General features: G+C 41.3%; 1 protein-coding gene across 2 annotated transcripts; it reads right to left on the minus strand.

Moving 5' to 3' along the window:
• On the minus strand, nucleotides 1-15,653 carry LOC119941616 (NEDD4-binding protein 2-like 2). 2 transcript variants are annotated; one of them, XM_038762156.1, is made up of 6 exons: nucleotides 15,547-15,653; nucleotides 13,446-14,818; nucleotides 7,152-7,276; nucleotides 5,041-5,129; nucleotides 3,466-3,542; nucleotides 1-1,971 (listed from the first exon to the last, which is right to left on the minus strand). In XM_038762156.1, exons 2-6 carry the CDS (start codon nucleotides 14,816-14,818, stop codon nucleotides 1,773-1,775), a joined length of 1,863 nt encoding a protein of 620 aa, XP_038618084.1. In that variant the 5' UTR covers nucleotides 15,547-15,653; the 3' UTR covers nucleotides 1-1,772. The 2 variants fall into 2 exon arrangements, with proteins under 2 accessions (XP_038618084.1, XP_038618085.1); XM_038762157.1 differs by lacking the exons at nucleotides 13,446-14,818; nucleotides 15,547-15,653 and having other exon boundaries at nucleotides 7,202-7,271.
• Between the last annotated feature and the right edge of the window lie 2,101 nt (nucleotides 15,654-17,754).

Below are 17,754 nucleotides of genomic sequence, written 5' to 3' on the forward strand. Positions count from 1 at the left end.
TAACTTAAATACTTTAATTCTGCAAAGCAAAAAAGAAAAAAAATCAAAACTCATATTTAACCACTGACAAAAATGATCTCAACGGCAAACTGAGGAAAAACTCTAGATTAATCAGTTTTTTATAGTTTTCAAAATGTTGCATTGAATCTCCTGTTCGTTATTGGTTTATTTCACTGATACTGGATCCTCTATAATAATGATTCAGAAACCCTTAAAATCAGGCATTTTCTCTCTCTCTCTCTCACCTCTGCACATTCCCTGTTACTGATCTAAAACGCTGTCATGGGTAGAAGAGGAGGAAATGAGAACATGCAGGAGACTAATAACCGGTTTTTGTTCCTTAGGGGAGCTTAAATCTATACTTGCACAATGCAAGGCCACTACTGGTGGGAGATTTCCAAGAACGAGAAGGGAGACGTACATGGGCAAGGCAAGCTTGCGTTAATACGGTTAAAAGTTTAACAAAACATGCTCTACCCCTGTATGGTGTGACGTCTAGATATCATGAAGTAATACCCTCAGAAGATTCAGCAACTGTAAGGTCCTTATTAGAGTTCTGGGGCTAGCTGGAGAAGCTGCCGTTTTAAAGGGCTATAAGGAGAGTTCATAAAAGCGTAACACAAATGATAAAGGCTGGAGAACTAGGGCTTTAAAATAAGATGTATTTAACATGAGAGGAATGGCTTGAAGGGTACACGTGGGATAGTTATACAGGATGATTTTCATGTTAGGAGGAGTATATAAAGGTTAATTATAATATTCCATATGTTTGAAGTGTAATTATAGAGCATAGTGACAGTTTTATTAGGGCAGAACAAGCAGATATTAGATTAAATTCCAACTTGTTCTGAGGGCTATCTGAAATTTCATTTAATTATATTAACATCTGTCTCCCCCTCAAGACTGTAAGCTCATTGGGCACAGGGAATGTTATTTTAATGAACTCTCCCAAGCGCTTAGTAAAGTGCTCTGCACACAGTAAGTACTCAGTAAATATGCCTGACTGATTAAACTTCTTGCCAATATAGACTGTTAAACAGTAGTTTGGGTTACTGAATGAGGTTGAGGTATTCTCTTCTCAGGATATACCAATTAAGCAATTGCATTTATTGAGTGCTTGTACTAAGCATTTGGGAGAGTACGACATAATGATATGCACCTACCCTATAGCATACTTAGTCAGGGATGGCAATGATATAATGGTAAGACACTGGACTAGATGAATCCTGAATGTTCTTTCAAGGAGTTTAAGTGAAAAGAAATTCCCACACTGAAAAAACTTCTTTGTACAAGAAAAACACTTTGTAAGAAAACATTCAACTTCTAAATAAAATCAATTAAAATCTTCTCCATGGCAAATTAGGTGTCCCACCTGCAGCTTCAAAATCGTCAAGGGTAATATTAAAACATTATAAAAACACACTTGAGTTGGTCACACCTTTTAAAAACTGTTCAACAGTTTCTACTGCACCCCATAAAATTATTTAGGATCCAAATTTTGAGAAGCATTCTGGTCCCGTTACACTATCCAGGAGTTTTTCTAAAACCCAAGTTAGTACAATACAAGGTTAAAAAACCATTTGGTGCACAATTTTATGTGGTATTTTATTTACATTTTAAAATTGAAACAGTTTGCTGGGAAGTAGTGGGTGGGTTTTTTTGTTGTTTTTTTTATTGGCCTGGAACCTATTCAAACCTCAAGAAAGGTTCACTGTGAAATCACTTAAAAGGTAAAGCAATAATCTGCTGTTAATTGAAAGTAACCTGAATTATCAGTAATCTGAAACACTGATGGGATTCCAAGGGTCTAAACAGCCACCCCACCTCAATCTTCGTTGCAGAGGAGGCGGCCTTTGGGTGCTTTTATGAGGAGGTTCCACTGAATTCATTACGATTGATATGGACATTTGAAATTCATAACGATCCAACATCTGAGCAATCTTCTCACGAGGCACCCCATGCTTATTTCTCCTGCAAAAAAAAAAAATTCCCACTGTTTTTAGGTTTAAATTCAAGTTTTACATTGACAGAATCCTAAGTTTAAGCTTACTATCTTTTAAGGAAGTCAGGTGCTGTGGCTATGTATCTACCAATTTTTACACTGAAAGATACATATTAGCTTTTTCAATGCTGACCAACAGTACGTTAAAGAATCTGAATGTACAGAAATTCAAAAATCTAATCAGTTGCTGGAATATCTTATTTAGCCTGTGAAATATCAAGCTTAAATTGAACAGCACCTTTATACTCATTATGCTACCTGCAATCTGTTCAACCCCTTTTGCTTACTACATAACAAAACCAATTACATTGAAATCATTTTAGTCACAGGGTGGAATTTCTGTTTTTTTGAAAACGCTTAACAAAATGGGTTTTAACTGAGCCCAGACAATATTTCTCATGGAAAACTATACTGGAGAGGGTTTACTTACTTATGGAACTTTTAAGTACAATTCACAGCAGTTCCAAAGTAATGGGCTAAAAACAAAAATCCATACTTAAGTGGCTAATCACGGAACGACTCGGCACATCTCTCTACATTTTTATTTCAGCTCAAGGATAGATTGTGACCCAGGACAGTAGTAAATATGAGTTTTACTGAGGTAGAGCAGCACTCTTCCATTCCCAAAATACACTTCTGCTACTTAAGAATGCCTTAGATATTTTGGATTGGGTTATCACTTTAAATGTTCCATATCAAATTTTCAGGTATTGGTAGAAATCTATAGCATTTACTGTCTCTTCTTTCAACTCCACTGCAGGAGGACAGCAGGTCAAATGCATAATAGACAACAGACTGCATCTAGCTGCAGAATTAAGAGTACTTCTCCTACAGGTTCCCTCATGCCAGCTCCATTGCATAATGAAGCAAAGAAACCAAAAATCACAGTTCCTTTCAGAGGTGTTACTGCTCTGGTTAAGGGGGGCAAAATGATAACATAGGGAAAGAGAAGAGGGAAAGCAGGGAAGAGATTTAAGGAGTGGAAAAACAAAATAAAACCGAGGAAGAAAGTTGATTATTGGAAAATTGGAAAATGTTATTAATCTTAATACAGTTCAATTGTCCCCCACAATGAAAAAAAAGCAGAATTTACAGAACCAAATACAATTACTTCATTTTCAAAGCAGAAAGCCCTTAGCCTTTTAACTTTCATCTACTTTATCTGCTATAGAGACTGTCTTTTCTGTGCTGGCAAATATCAGTATTCAGTGAACTGCAAAACAACACAGAAAGCCACAAGAGGACAATCAATGAATCACTCAATAAAAGAGAAAAGATTTAAATTTCAAAAATCAGCCTTCTAAAAAAAACATTTACCGTAATACTTCGAAGTAAATAGCCCATGTAAACTGAGTCAGGACAAACTCAACAGACTGCAGAATTGTGCCTTTCTTTAACAGTAAACCAACTGAAATAACTTCTTGAAGATAAAGACCGATAATTATAAAATGTGAATTTCTTACTTTTCTAATTCCTCAGGATCAAATTTCCACCATGTTTCAGGTTCATGGAACTCCACTCTATATCCTTTTCCTATGGCCTACGTAAGCAGTAAAAACAGAAACAACTAATTGATACAACAGACCCGTTAATACAGAGAAGTTTTAAAAACTGGCACATTTCTACAAGTGCTTCAGAAAAATAACCAGCATCCTGATAGGCCTTATTAGCATTAATGGAATCGAAATATAAATGAAATCAATAAAGATCGTTTTGATCTCCAATTTCAAGATGGGGTTAGTGAGCAGGGACGGTGGTTCAAAATTAGGGTGGATATAAAAGACAGAAAAGGAAGAGCTGTTCAGAGACACATACCACACATACATACACCCTCACACCCCCCTCCCCAAATTATCTTCCCTTCAGTTTCAGAAGCATGAAGGAAGAAACACACTCTCTCTCTCTCTCTCTCTCTATATATATATCCCTTCCTTTCCCACAGTCCAGTTTCTTGCTCTGAGCTGCGCTGGTAATGAGAGCTGCTCTCTGGGGCTGATATGGGAAAGGCAGCACCTTCTGCCCAGAAGAAGAAACTGAGTTGCTGGCAAAGGTGAGGGAACACTTTTTTTATAAATTGGATTTGTTAAGCACATACGAGGTGTCAAATGCTGGTGAATCAGTTTGGATACGTTCCCTGTCCCACACTGGGGCTCACAGCTTAAGTAGGAGGGAGATCAGGTATTGGACTGAATCTCCATTTTACAAATGAGGAAACTGAGGTACAGGGAAATTCATTCATTCATTTCTATCTTTTGAGCACTTACTGTGCGCAGGGTACTGTACTAAGCGCTTGGGAAAGTACAATACAACAATAAATGAATTGACTTGCCCAAGGTCACACGGCAGGCAAGAGGGGGAGCCAGGATTAGAAATCAGGTCCTCTGACTCTAAAGCACTCTTTCCACAAGGCCAGGAACTGCGTTGATTGACACAACCTAGCAGATGGCTGGATTCAGCCCATGGGCCATGAGTTTGATACACTCAAATTTGAAATTTTTTTTTTAAAAAGTGAAACTATCCTCACAGAATACTTGATAGTATTTACATATAGAATATTCAGAATTAGTAACTGTACAATTGAATCAACATGTGAAAGTGCTGAGAACGGGTGTACGGTAAGCTCATAAGTATGAGAAATGGCTGAAGGAATTGTATGATTTAGGCGGCTGGATCCTGCCTGACTCCTTCAGGCACCCCAACACTGATACGTAGGAAAGGTGTAGTATGGTGGGGGGGAGGGGGAAGGTATGTTGCAGGACTCCCCACTCTGGCTGGGGGTCCGACTGAATCTGTCCCGAAAACAGCCTCCTGCTACAATGCAGGAGATTCCAGCACTCGCTTCTGTTCCACAATTAGAAGGGGAGAGGGGAGAGGTGGGGGCCCCATAAGAGAGACCCAGCCTGAGATTTTTCTGGAGATGATCATCTCCATCTAAGAAAAATATCAACCCCCTTTCTGAAAGACGTATGTCAACGATAGAGAACAAAACAATGACCAGCACCGGAAACTCAGACTGTATTTTTTCATTTCATATTTACCATTTCCACATATGGTTTCATCTCCCAAGCTTGAGTATTTGTATTGTCTATTATAACTGGAGATCTTCCCTGATCGATAGCTTGCTTGGCTGCAATTAGAAATGCATATGAGTAAAAACCACTTCAGAAGAAACAAGGGCAAAAACTCAAAAAGGAGCATATTTGTAAAATTAGTCATACTTTTTTAGAAAATGAGCTTGCGGTCAAAGCCCTGTTTTGAAAATCTATGGTCCACAGCTCTCCACTGATGGTCAAATATTTCAGTCAGGAATGGGACTCAATAAAATCTGAACTTTGATACAAACTGTAGCAGTTCTCCACTTCCCCAGACTCCAGAAAGCTTCCGGGATTTAGCATGCAAGGAATTATACTTGGTATCAGGTGAAGTTTCTGAGTAGTCAATCAATCAATCATATTTATTGAGTGCTTACTGTGTGCACAGCACTGTACTAAGCGCTTGGGAATTACAAGTTGGCAACATATAGAAACAGTCCCTACCCAACAGTGGGCTCACAGTCTAGAAGGGGGAGACAGAGAACAAAACCAAACATATTAACAAAATAAAATAAACAGAATAGATATGTACAAGTAAAATAAATAAATAGAGTAATAAATATGTACAAACATATATACATATATACATATTATATACATATATACATATATATATATATATTCCTCAGCTAAGGCCCACCCTGATGATTAAGCATGAATAGTTGTGCGAGAATCTAAGTCTGAGAGAAAAGTTACACTTATCTTTGCTAAATAAAGACAGTAAATGCATTCCTACTCACAAAATTCACCTAAGCAATTGTGGATCAAGGATTAACCTAAGATCGCGAACTTCAGAACCTCCACCGATGAGGGCAACAACTCAAACAGACCAACAAGTGTGTATATGTCTGTGTGTTTATCTCCCTCTTTTAAAATTATTATGGTATTTGTTAAGCACATACTATGTGTCTCTCCCCCTCTAGACTGTAAACTCATTATGGGCAAAGAATGTGTTTGGTTAATTCTGTTGTACTGTACTCTCCCAAATGCTTAGTACAGTGTTCTGCACACGAGTGCTCAATAAATACCACTGATTTATTGATTATATGCCAGGCACTGTACCAAGCTAATCAGGTTGGACACAGTTCATTTCCCACATGGGGCTCACAGTCTTAATCCCCATTTTACAGATGAGATAACTGAGTCACAGACAGTGACTTGCCCAGGGTCACACAGCAAACAGGTGGAAAAGTCAGGATTAGAACCCACATCCTTCTGACTCCCAAGCTTGTGCTCTATCCATTAGGCCTTGCGGCTTCTCACTCGGCCACACTCATAGTGGGTCCCTCTGTTCAGTTTCTCTGTGACTCAGTTGCCTCACTTGTAAAATGGGGATTATAAGACTATGGGCCCACAAAGGATATGAACTATGTTTAACCTGATTACCCTGTATTCATTCATTCAATCGTATTTATTGAGTGCTTACTGTGTGAAGAGCACGGTACTAAGCGCTTGTATCTACTCAGGTGCTTAGAACAGTGCCTGGTACATAGTAAGCACTCAACAAATACCATTTTAAAAAATATATACATACGCAAAAGAAATAGTTTGGCTTCGTTCTGGGTTTGCCTTAGGAAGGTATCTGAGATTCATTCATTTAATCGTACTTATTGAGCGCTTACTGTGTGCAAAGCACTGTACTAAGTGCTTGGGAAGTACAAGTCGGCAACATACAGAGACGGTCCCTACCCAATAACGGGCTCATAGTCTAGAAGAATAATAATGATGGCATTGTTACGCGCTTACTATGTGCCAAGCACTGTTCTAAGCGCTGGGGGGGGATACAAGGTGATCATGTTGTCCTGTAGTGGCTATCTTGGTGGATGTGCAGCAGTTGGAGTATCTGTTCAATTTCCAATTTCAAAAAAGCGTCACTTCCACTCAGATAATTACTGCCCTGAATGAAGCTGCTATATCTTCTTGGAATGAAAATTTAATGACCTCGCTTGGTGTCAGGTGCTTATGTATTTATGGGCCATGTGCTGCTTAGGTCTGATCAAGAGCCAGGTTCTTCTGCTTGAAAATGATCCGAAATGATTCACCTAATGGTGCCGTACCTCTATTCTGGTTCCAGTCATGTGCATCACCAAGTAGGCTCACATTATACATATAGCCATCTCGCTGACGGAAATAGTCATCAGTGCTGAACACAATCCCATCACGACTCTGACCAAGCAGAACTCTGTCAATAAAATCAAAGCAAAGCTGCTAAAAATATTCCTTGTCCCAATTTACACATAGCAATAAATATAATGTAATAGTGTTGTACTTGTAGAAACCACACAAAAGTAAACCAGTAAAGTACAGTCAATTAAAAAGATGAGGAAAAAACAGCCTTAGTAAACCAGCCTACAATGACTACCAAATTCTCACCAACAGCAAGATAATGAAAACTCAGACAATTACAGTGTATTAGTTGTGTGTGAGAGTATTTGTGCGATAATTGGAAAACATTCATGAAAAGCCCCTATATGCACAGTAAGAATTTGGTTTCTGCCGTTAATAGTGATGGTATTTGTTAAGTGCTTACTATGTGCCAAGCACTGTTCTAAGCACTGGGGTAGATACAAGGTGATCAGGTTGTCCCACATGGCGCTCCCAGTCTTAATCCCCATTTTACAGATGAGGTGCCTGAGGCACAGAGAAGTTAAGCAACTTGCTCAAAGTCACACAGCTGACAAGTGGTGGAGGCAGGATTAGAACTCATGACCTCTGACTCCCAAGCCTGTGCTCTTTCCACTAAGCCATGCTGTAGGCATACATCCTCTGCTCCCCACCAGAAAAACTACAAAAAGCCCTATCTGAAGCCTTTTGACCCAAACTCTATCTCTACTAAGAAATTGCAGCCCCACCTCCAGTTTTCAGATAATACTGTAACTACTGTAATGTATGAATTTTTCCTCCTTCAGAGAGGCCAGACACCTAATTTTTCAGGATAGCTTCTGGTATTTTCTTCTAGTCCTATTATTCTCATTCCTAAAATATGAAGCTTCACATATCTTTAAACCCTCTTCCAGCTCAAAAACTAACCAGATGAATTAGCTCAAAATTCGTCCAACTGAATTCAATACCAAATATATAGCATTCACATACAATGACTTATTTCTACAGAGATATAAGCTATTAGGAATAGAAATGTAAAATGGAAACTGAACGGGACCACGTTCAGGCAGCAAATATTAAACCAAAATAGGCAATTTTCAGAACAATAAAATTAATTCCTAACAAAGAGAAACTAAGCAAAGGCTGAGAAATCTTCACAGTTTAACAACTGTATAGACTGGCAATTTTCAATTATAATTCTTCTAGATTAAATTAAGTCAGGCGTTGTATCTGAAACTCTCCCGGAGTAAACATTAGCATTTCCAACTTAGGTATGAAACTGAAATTAAACTCATATTAATATGAAACTTTGTCAATGAGAGAAAAATCAGTCATCAATCAGGACTATTTGCCGCATACTTGAGTGCAGAGCACTATACTGAGTACTTGGGAGAGTTCAATAGTTTTGATAGACATGATTCCTGTCCTCAAGGAGCAAAGAAATCAACCCAATGTTTTATTTCACCAGCACTTCTACACTGCCTTCAGTAACCACTGTTCTCTTAATAAAATAATTGACAATTCCGATATAATTATTCCGACAATTTTATTTTCTGTAAGAGTCAGCCTAAATACGATGTTGAAACAGCAGTCTAATTTATCAGACTCAAATGAGCACTGTATTAAGTACTGGTGTAGATACCAGATAATCAGGTCAGGCACGGACCCTGTTCCACGTGGGGCTCACAGTCTAAGTAGGAGGGAGAAGAGGTATTTTATCTCCCTTTTAAAGGTGAGGAGAGTGAGGCACAGAGAAGTGAAATTATGAAGGTTTCACTTGGGGTTGGGAGGAAATGGAAAAAAGATGGACAAAAGACAGAGCCCCAAGTAGAGAGAGATTACAAGGACCAAAGAGGATAGACACACACCACCATTCAGACACATTCAGTCACACTCCCTACTCTTTCACTTCACCCCCCCCCACCCCGCCACACACATACACACTTTCCAAACCACATGTAATCAATCATATTTATTGTGTAGCTACTCTGTACAGGGCACTGTACTGGTCACTTGATAGAGTACAATATAATTAGTAGCCTTTATCCCTGCCTTCAAGAAATTAAGCTCCTTGTAGATAGGGAACATGTCTACCAACTCTGTTTAATTGAACTCTCCTAAGCGTTTAGTACAGTTCTCTGCACATAATAAGCACTCGATAAATATGATTGATTGAGATGGACAGACACAAAAGAACATTATGAATAGGAAGTAATACAGTAAGTGCTACAGGGCAGTCTAAGTACATAAATACTTAGGAAGCTAAAAGTATTGACCTGGGAATTGGAGGATAATCAGAGTGACCTAGTAGATAGAGCATGGGCCTGGGTTCTAATCCTCGCTCTGCCACCTGTCCAATGTGTGACCCTGGGCAAGTCACTTAACTTTTCATTGCCTCAGTTATTTCATGTGTAAAATGGGGATTAAGACTGTGGGCCCCACGTGGGACAGGGACTGTGTCCAACCTATTTGCTTGTATCCACCCCAGTGCTTAGAACAGTGCCCCTGGCACAGAGTAAGTGATTCACAAATACCACAATTATTATAGGATAAAAGATGGAGAGATTAGTGAGAACTGTAGTCTGTCAGATAAGAGCAGGAGAGAGTTCCAAGCAGGGGAGAGGAAGTGAGCACGGGGTCAGTGGCAGGAGAACTGAGAATGAGGTGAGCAAGTTAGCTTGAGTGGAATGAGGAATGTGAGCTGGTTGTAGTGAGAAAAGTCAAGTGTGAGGAGAAGAATGAGCAACCCGTAGGGATTTTTGAGGAATGGGAACCCATGTGTAGAAAAATGTTTTAGAAAAATGATCCAGGTAACAAAACGGAACTGTGGAAGGGAGAAGAGGAGAGCCTAGTGGTAGGGATATTGGTGAGAAAGTTGTTGCAGGATATGACAGGTCCCTGGACCACTACCAATCAATCTGTCAATCAATGGTATTTACTGCACCCTCACTATTGAGTGCAGGGCACTGTACTATGCATTTGGGAGAGTATAACAGCATTAGTAGACACGATCCCAGCCCTCAAGGAGCTTACAGTAGTCTCTAATGGTCTCACGTTATGGTGATCCATTTGGGTGGAGAGGAAGGGGTGGATTCTGGAAATGCTGTAGAGGAAGAACCCACAAAATTTGGTGATAAACTGAATAAAGGCGTTGAAAGAGGAGTAGGGATTATGCCAAGGTTAATGGTTTGAGAGGTGGGATGGATTGTTAACAGCGATGGGAAACTGAGGTGAAAGAAACGGTTTGGGAGAGAAGATGAAGAGTTCACACATTCAGGCCCTTCCAAACACTCATATGCACACACACATAGAGACACACTCCCTGAGTTCACACACCTATGCCTCCTTCCATGCCTGTTTAATCCAAACACGTATTGTGCCAGAGTGATAAACAGCATCTGCACAGAAGGCAGCAGGTCCTTTTTTTCCCTGCCCTATCTTTGAAATCAAGGGCAGACCCAGAAAAGTGGTGACTGTTTTAGTTTCATAAATACACTGCAACATATGTGCAAATAAAGCATAGAACTGGGAGTCAGGAGACCCAGGTTCTAATTCCTGCTTTGCCACTGGCTTGCTGTGTGACCTTGGGCAAGTCACACACTCTCTGTGCCTCAGATTCCTCAACTGTAAAATGAGATTTAAAAAAGGGAGGAAGAGTGGGTGAGTCTCACGTGGGATAGGGACTATGCTCTGTTTAGATTATTCTGAATCTGCCCCAGCACCTTGGAAATGGTAAATACCACGAGGGAGTGTCATTCTCCTTGATGCTATGTGGAGATAGTAAAAAGCCTGAGGTAGGAAGGATAATGTCCAGGATACAGTGGAGACCACCAGCCTGGCTTCTTCTTCTTTTCTGCATTGACCTCACTGCTGGCTAGCTGAGAAGCGGAATCCAAAAAGCTTGACACTTGCAATGGGAGTGGAGGTACAGGGAGATTATCTTCACCGTGACACAAAATAGAGTAGTAGTAAAAAAGCATCCTTGGGACAAATAATCAAGCTTTGCCTGAGAAAAATTGCTCAGGCACGGTTCCAATCTCCCCACTCCTCAAATACCTCCAATGATTAACTGTCCACCGCCACATCAAACAGAAACTCCTTACCTTCAGCTTTAAGGCACTTAATCGGCTCTCTCCCTCCTACCTTACTTCGCTGATCAACTACAACCCAATCCACGCCGTCCACTCTAACTCCAACCTACTCGCTGTTCCTCAATCCTGCATGTCTCGCCACCAACCTCTTACCCACATCCTCCCTCTGCCCTGGAAGTCCCTCCGCTTTCATAGCTAACGGACCACAACTCTCCCCATCTTCAAAACCCTGCTAAAATCGTATCTCCTCCAAGAGGCCTTCCCTGACTAGGTTCTCATTCATCTCTTTCATCTTCTATCTTCACTCACAATGCTTGCTCCAACAAGATATGGCCAATTTTTTTTTATCTGACCTCTTGGCCCCCACCACCTTGTCTGATAGTACACACTGTATCTCAAACCCTATATACCTCTCTATTCCTTCCTGTTTAGGCCTTCAGAAATTCCTCCTATATGAACTTCCTAACTGGGGAGAAAGAAAAGTAACGAAACCTCACCACCAGCCCAATTGTGAAGGCAACAAACACAACATATAGTACAATTTTAAGAGGGCTGCCGACTTCTCACTTAGAAAGAGCCAAGAACCCATAGGTGTTTTGTAAAAAAATGAACAAAAAATCCCTAATCCACCATTCTGAAAATCCTGCATATTTCACTGCCAAGCCAAACTCCTCCTGGCCTGGGTTGCTGGAGAATAGGGGTCCAGGAGTAGTTTAAGGGGCAGCACTCCTCTGTTCCCTGTCAAAGCGCTCAAGTCCAACAGCTTCTGTTGACTTTGACACAACACTTTCCCCCAAACCTTCACCCCAATCCTCAAATAGGTGCCTTGGGGGATTGACCAAAAAAAAAAGATGACATTTAAAGTTCCAAGAAGCATTACACATTTTCCAGGAAAACTGCCTTAAAAGAGAGGGTAATGCTAGACAGGTGGTAAACTTAAATCTAAAACAAGTCAAACCATCACCCCTATTTTAGCCTCCTAAACAAATACCAAATACAAGTTCACCAAAATGTATTACTTCTTCCCTCCCAGGAGGTGCAAAGGCAAAAATAAGCCAAGTTGGCATTTTTTTCAATTGTCATAAAGTTTCACATTTTAAGCAAGCGCCTTTTCCAAGACAGATATATACTAAAAAAACTACTTCTTCATAATCTCCTTTATCATTATCATGAGCATTATCAACATGAATTAAGCATACCCAGGGAACTGGGTAAAATATTTTCTATTTGTGTCCCATACCTGGGAATCAAGAAAACTGGATCTATGCCTACTCAAGTTGCTCAGCGTGGCTCAGTGGAAAGAGCACGGGCTTTGGAGTCAGAGGTCATGGGTTCGAATCCCGACTCCACCACATGTCTGCTGTGTGACCTTGGGCAAGTCACTTAAATTCTCTGAGCCTCAAGTTACCTAATCTGTAAAATGGGGATTAAGACTGTGAGCCCCACCTGGGACAACTTGATCACCTTGTATCCCCCCCAGCGCTTAGAACAGTGCTCTGCACATAGTAAGCACTTAACAAATGCCATCATCATTATTATTATTATTTGAACAGTACCTAGCAAAGCACCTAGAACAAGACAAGGAGGCCAAATTGTTTTTTTGACAAAACAGTGAAGTGGTTTAGCTTGTGTAAGGGAGAGGGGAGAAGACAGGCTAACAAAGGATTGATCACCTCTGACCCATCCATTTTTCTGATCTGGTAGTGAGACTATCACCTTGTCCCCAGCGCCTCTTATGCAGACCCTCCTATATGCATCCCTGACTCCACATCCACCTTCCCCCTCCCCTGAGTGCTGGCAGTTGAGAAGTGGCAAATGTGCCCCTCTCCCTCACATGTACCCCCAGCTTCAGACAGCCCATCTCTGCCCCAGCACTTGGTTTAGTGTCCCCACTCTGCTACAGACTGGTATTCTAAAATAAGTGCCCAGGAGGGGAAGGCACAAGGAGAACCAGAGGAAGAGAGGGGCAGAAACCCTGTTCAGACAAAATTAAGAGTTCCTCCATCAGCGTTTAGGCTATAAGGATAACACCTTCACCTCCCATCACAAAGCAGGCCACCATGTTTGAGGCAGCTTGATTTTGTTTGCTGTTCGTTATTTTATTTTCTAAACCATCAAACACCCAAGGATGCATTCGAAATTAAACCATTTCCCTACCGAGACAGGGTTGTCTTTCCTGAGCCAGGTAGGCCTCTTAAAAGGATAAGTAACTTCTGCAGCCTCTCGAGCTTTTCCTCTTGAAATTGATGGCATGTAAATCTATCTGCATCATCTGTCCTATTCATAGCTTGGGAGCAACATTCTTCTCTGGCTTCACAGAAACCATTATTTACTTGTCCACCTTGATCATCGTAGCCACTTCTAAAGGCCAGAGTGCTCTGGCTACTCCCGTTACGTTCAGGATACTTACTACTCTGATCAAATAATGGATAGGCCCAATTCATAATAACGCTATTTCCACGATCACCTTCGTAATTCTGAGGCAACCTATCATTCTGGCCCCGGAAGGTATTTGGTAGACACGGTGGGGAGGAAAATCTTTGAAAATGCAAGTGACAGTTGAACTTGGAAGGTGGAGGAGGGCCTTGGGGCACGATAAAAGTCTGCATTGGGTGCCACTCAGGCCTAAATGGAGGTGTGGAACTATTACAAACTGTGGGCTCCATTCCTCCACTAAAGGTGTATTCCATTCTCCAACCACTTGATTCATTATTGAAGTAATTCTTATCACCACAGAACGACTGTTTATCACTGTACTGAAAGTCTTTCTTTTGGTCATCAGACTGTAAAGAGTCATTTCGATTATAGTCATAATATGTAATAAGTTGTTCCTGAGAAGTTTCCAATTCCTGGTTATTGCCATCTGAATCTTCCTTATCACTTTCAAGCTGCTGGATTTCTTTATAAAACTGGCACAATTCATCATCGATTTCAGATTTATTATTTTGTTTGTTTTCAGATCTACCACATGGTGATGGATTTTCCTTTCTATTGGCTTCTCTGCTACACCGAATAGAATCTTTCCTTGCATCGCACTTATTTTCGTCAGGGGTTTTGTAGATGGGTCCAATAAAGGCTTTGCTTGTACTATATTCTTCTACCTCTTCTTTCCTGGTAATAACAGATGCCTTATTGGTTTGTTCTTTAATCCATATTTCATCAAAATTATTTTGTCTTGATGCCTTATTGTTGTCCATGGACACTGCTGGAGAATTCATGACCTTTGAGACTTCTGAATCATTGGATTTAGTAACCACTGGCTGATTCCCGGAACCTAACACGCTCAGATTTTTCAATATATCTGTAGTTTCACTGGTGTTCTTTTGCGTTTTATCATTCTCCTTATCACCGACATTGGACAGAGGTATCCAATCAGTCCATCTTTTCTCATGCAATTCTTGAAAATTTGCTCTGCCGTCATGGTAAACCACATAAGCTTCTTTCGTTGACTTCAGCTTTTTGGGGGAGGGTCCGCTTGTTAGCTCTTCACCAAGCCCCGAAGACTTTGTTTTACTTTCCCCATAAGGCATCTGGGGGTGGGGAAAAATAAACAAAAACACGTTAACAGGGATAAACTGTGCACGTTTCGTTTAAAAATTTCTAAACAAATTGAGACAAATCCAGTTTAATGTAAGTTTCGAGACAAAATCATGGAACACCAGGTGTTGGCTAAATATCGGGTATTAACTGCTCAAAATTGACAGCAATTCATCATCATCATCATCAATCGTATTTATTGAGCGCTTACTGCGTGCAGAGCACCGTACTAAGCGCTTGGGAAGTACAAGTTGGTAACATATAGAGACAGTCCCTACCCAGCAGTGGGCTCACAGTCTAAAAGGGGGAATTCGATCCGCAGTTAGCAATTCCCAGTAATAGACCAGAGGATTTTGGCTGCAAATTAAGTCGTGGCTTCTCTTTTAAGGAAGAGGCCTTAGGCTTTGTTGTTGTTTTTTCTTTTTTATTGAAAGGGTTTTCAATATATTTTACTGGGCACAGCCCCAACAGCCCCCCTGGGTGTCCATTTCGACCCCCACTCCTCTTCCCTCATCGCCGCCCTTCGGAGGTCTCCCAAGCGCTCAGTACAGTGCCCTGCAGCGCTCAATAAGTACGACTGACAGCTTTCCTTCCCCTCGTCTCCCCCCCGCGAATCCCATTTCTCCTCAGCTCCGCCTCGACCGCGCCCTAAACTCCCTCCCAGGCAGGCTCCCCCCCCAGCTCCAGGCTGGACAAATCCCTTGGTTAGGAAGAGACCAACCTCTGGGAAATGGGAAAAAGGAAATTCAGGAGAGGTCCTAAAGTCGGGGGCCGGAGAAGGGAGGGGAAGGGACAGGAGGGGGACAGGAGGGATGGGAAGGCCCGCACCACCACCGTCTACAAGATGGCGATGGCCTGGTGTCATTGGGAAGGGGGGGGGGAACACAAGTTGCCGCAGAGCACTCTGGGAGTTGCAGTTCGGAATGCCCGAATCCCGTCGACCGCCCCGACGGGCAGAACTACAACTCCCAGGATCCTCAGCGAGCCCCGCTGAAAGGTTGACCAAAGCGGGTCAGAGGGAGGAATTTACCTCAGTTGGGCCAAAGAACTGCGTTTGATCGCCTGAGTGACTGTCACCCTCCCCGGATATCACGGCTGAAAGGGAATGATGCCGAGACTGCCCCGGGGAGTTTGGAGAAGTGCAGGCATCCTGCCCAGACTCGAAGGGCCGGCAGATTTTTCAAACCTATACTTAGAAATGGGAAAGGTCCACACTGAGGAATGGGTGCAAGCTAAATAAATATTTGGCAAGGCCTGGTTATGCACCCTGTGGGCACTCAATTTCATTGACTCAGAACAAAAACATAGCACTCTCGGATAATTGGCCCACACATTCCTTGCCCATAACGATCTGACAGTCCAGAGGACAGAGAGTTTGAACGGTGGGGTTAGTAGGACAAGAGCCTCTGTGCCTAAATTTAATGGCCTCACTAATTTTCCATCAGTGATGTCTCGTATGTGGCACCACCAATATTTGTGCCTCACCTTAAAAACAGATTAGCATTTCATTCCATAGTGATCATTCCCCCCTTTTAGACTGTGAGCCCAATGTTGGGTAGAGACTGTCTATATGTTGCCAATTTGTACTTCCCAAGCGCTTAGTACAGTGCTCTGCACATAGTAAGCGCTCAATAAATATGATTGATTGATATTGATTGATTTTCCTACAAAAACCTTCGTTCCATGTTTCCCCATTCCTCAAGAATCTCCAGTGGTTGCCCACCCACCTCCGCAGCAAACAGAAACTACTTAGCAGAGGTAAGGATGGAGAGGTAAGAAGGATGGATCATTTACACAGCCAGGATCCCAACGCTACTAATGAAGCTCAGGAGATTGCCTTTTTCACTGGAAGTAATAACGTGGACGAATTACATTGAGGTCCTCTTTTCCTACAGGAATGGAGAAGTCAATCAATCAATTAATGGCATTGAGCACCTACTATGCAGAGCACTGTGGTAAGCACTTGTGCCTCCCGTCCTCTCAGTGAATCTGATGAACTATCAAAAATCCTTCCTCCCATTACATACACCTTATAACACTTTTTCCATCATTAATCTTTTAACAAGATGACAATACATCAAGAAACTAGGATACACAATCACCACAGCAGACGTTGGCTTAATTGAAATAGGGAAGAGAAGTCTATTCCCAGTCACTCCAAAGGGAGTTTTTGCATCAGCACTTAGTACAGTGCCTGACACATAATAACAGCTTAATAAATATCATAATTATTACTATTATGTGACAAAGGAGATAGGGAAAAGGACAATAAAACTCATGTTGACAATAAGACTATATGAATATCCACGCTACAGCAATCTTGTCTCATCCTGGGGTTATACAGCATTTCATTTCTGTGCTGTACTAAGGACAAGCATTTCCAGGATTTGTTTTCAGCTCCCCACTGTGTGATAATCTTTAACACTTGTATTTTGTAAAAAAGCAATGGATTAGTAATCATTCCAAACTCGGTCTTCCCAACTGAGTCTGCACAAGTGTCTTACTTTGCAGGTAATCATTGTCGGCAGAAAAAAAACAACTTCATTTAACACCAAGAGCATTGCAAACAACTTATAGGCAATCTTTCAAGTAAATCAATTAATACATTTGCTTTCCTTTAAATATTTAAAGACTATAAAAGGCCTCTGTGCCTAAATTTATTGACCTCACTAATTTTCCATCAGTGATAAGATGTCTAGTATGTGCCACCACCAATATTTGTGCCTTACCTTAAAAAATAAATATTACTTTAAAACAGATTAGCTTTTCATTCCATAGTGATCACTTTCCTACAAAAACCTTCGTTCCATGTTTCCTCACTCCTCAAGAATCTCCAGTGGTTACCCACCCACCTCCGCAGCAAACAGAAACTCCTTACCATTGGCTTTAAAACACTCAGTCACCTTGCTCCCTCCTACCTCACCTTGCT

The sequence above is a fragment of the Tachyglossus aculeatus genome, chromosome 20 (genome assembly GCF_015852505.1).
Source record: "Tachyglossus aculeatus isolate mTacAcu1 chromosome 20, mTacAcu1.pri, whole genome shotgun sequence".
Classification (NCBI taxonomy): Eukaryota; Metazoa; Chordata; class Mammalia; order Monotremata; family Tachyglossidae; genus Tachyglossus; species Tachyglossus aculeatus.

Bases quoted from the DNA above. Each gene is read 5' to 3' on its own strand.
- LOC119941616 (XM_038762156.1), bottom strand. From the start codon at position 14,818: ATGCCTTATGGGGAAAGTAAAACAAAGTCTTCGGGGCTTGGTGAAGAG. The intron at 7,277-13,445 runs GTAGGGAAATGG...TTTTATTGACAG, and splicing joins GGAAAGACAACCCTGTCTCG to AGTTCTGCTTGGTCAGAGTC. The intron at 3,543-5,040 runs GTAAATATGAAA...CTGCTTACGTAG, and splicing joins TGAAACCATATGTGGAAATG to GCCATAGGAAAAGGATATAG.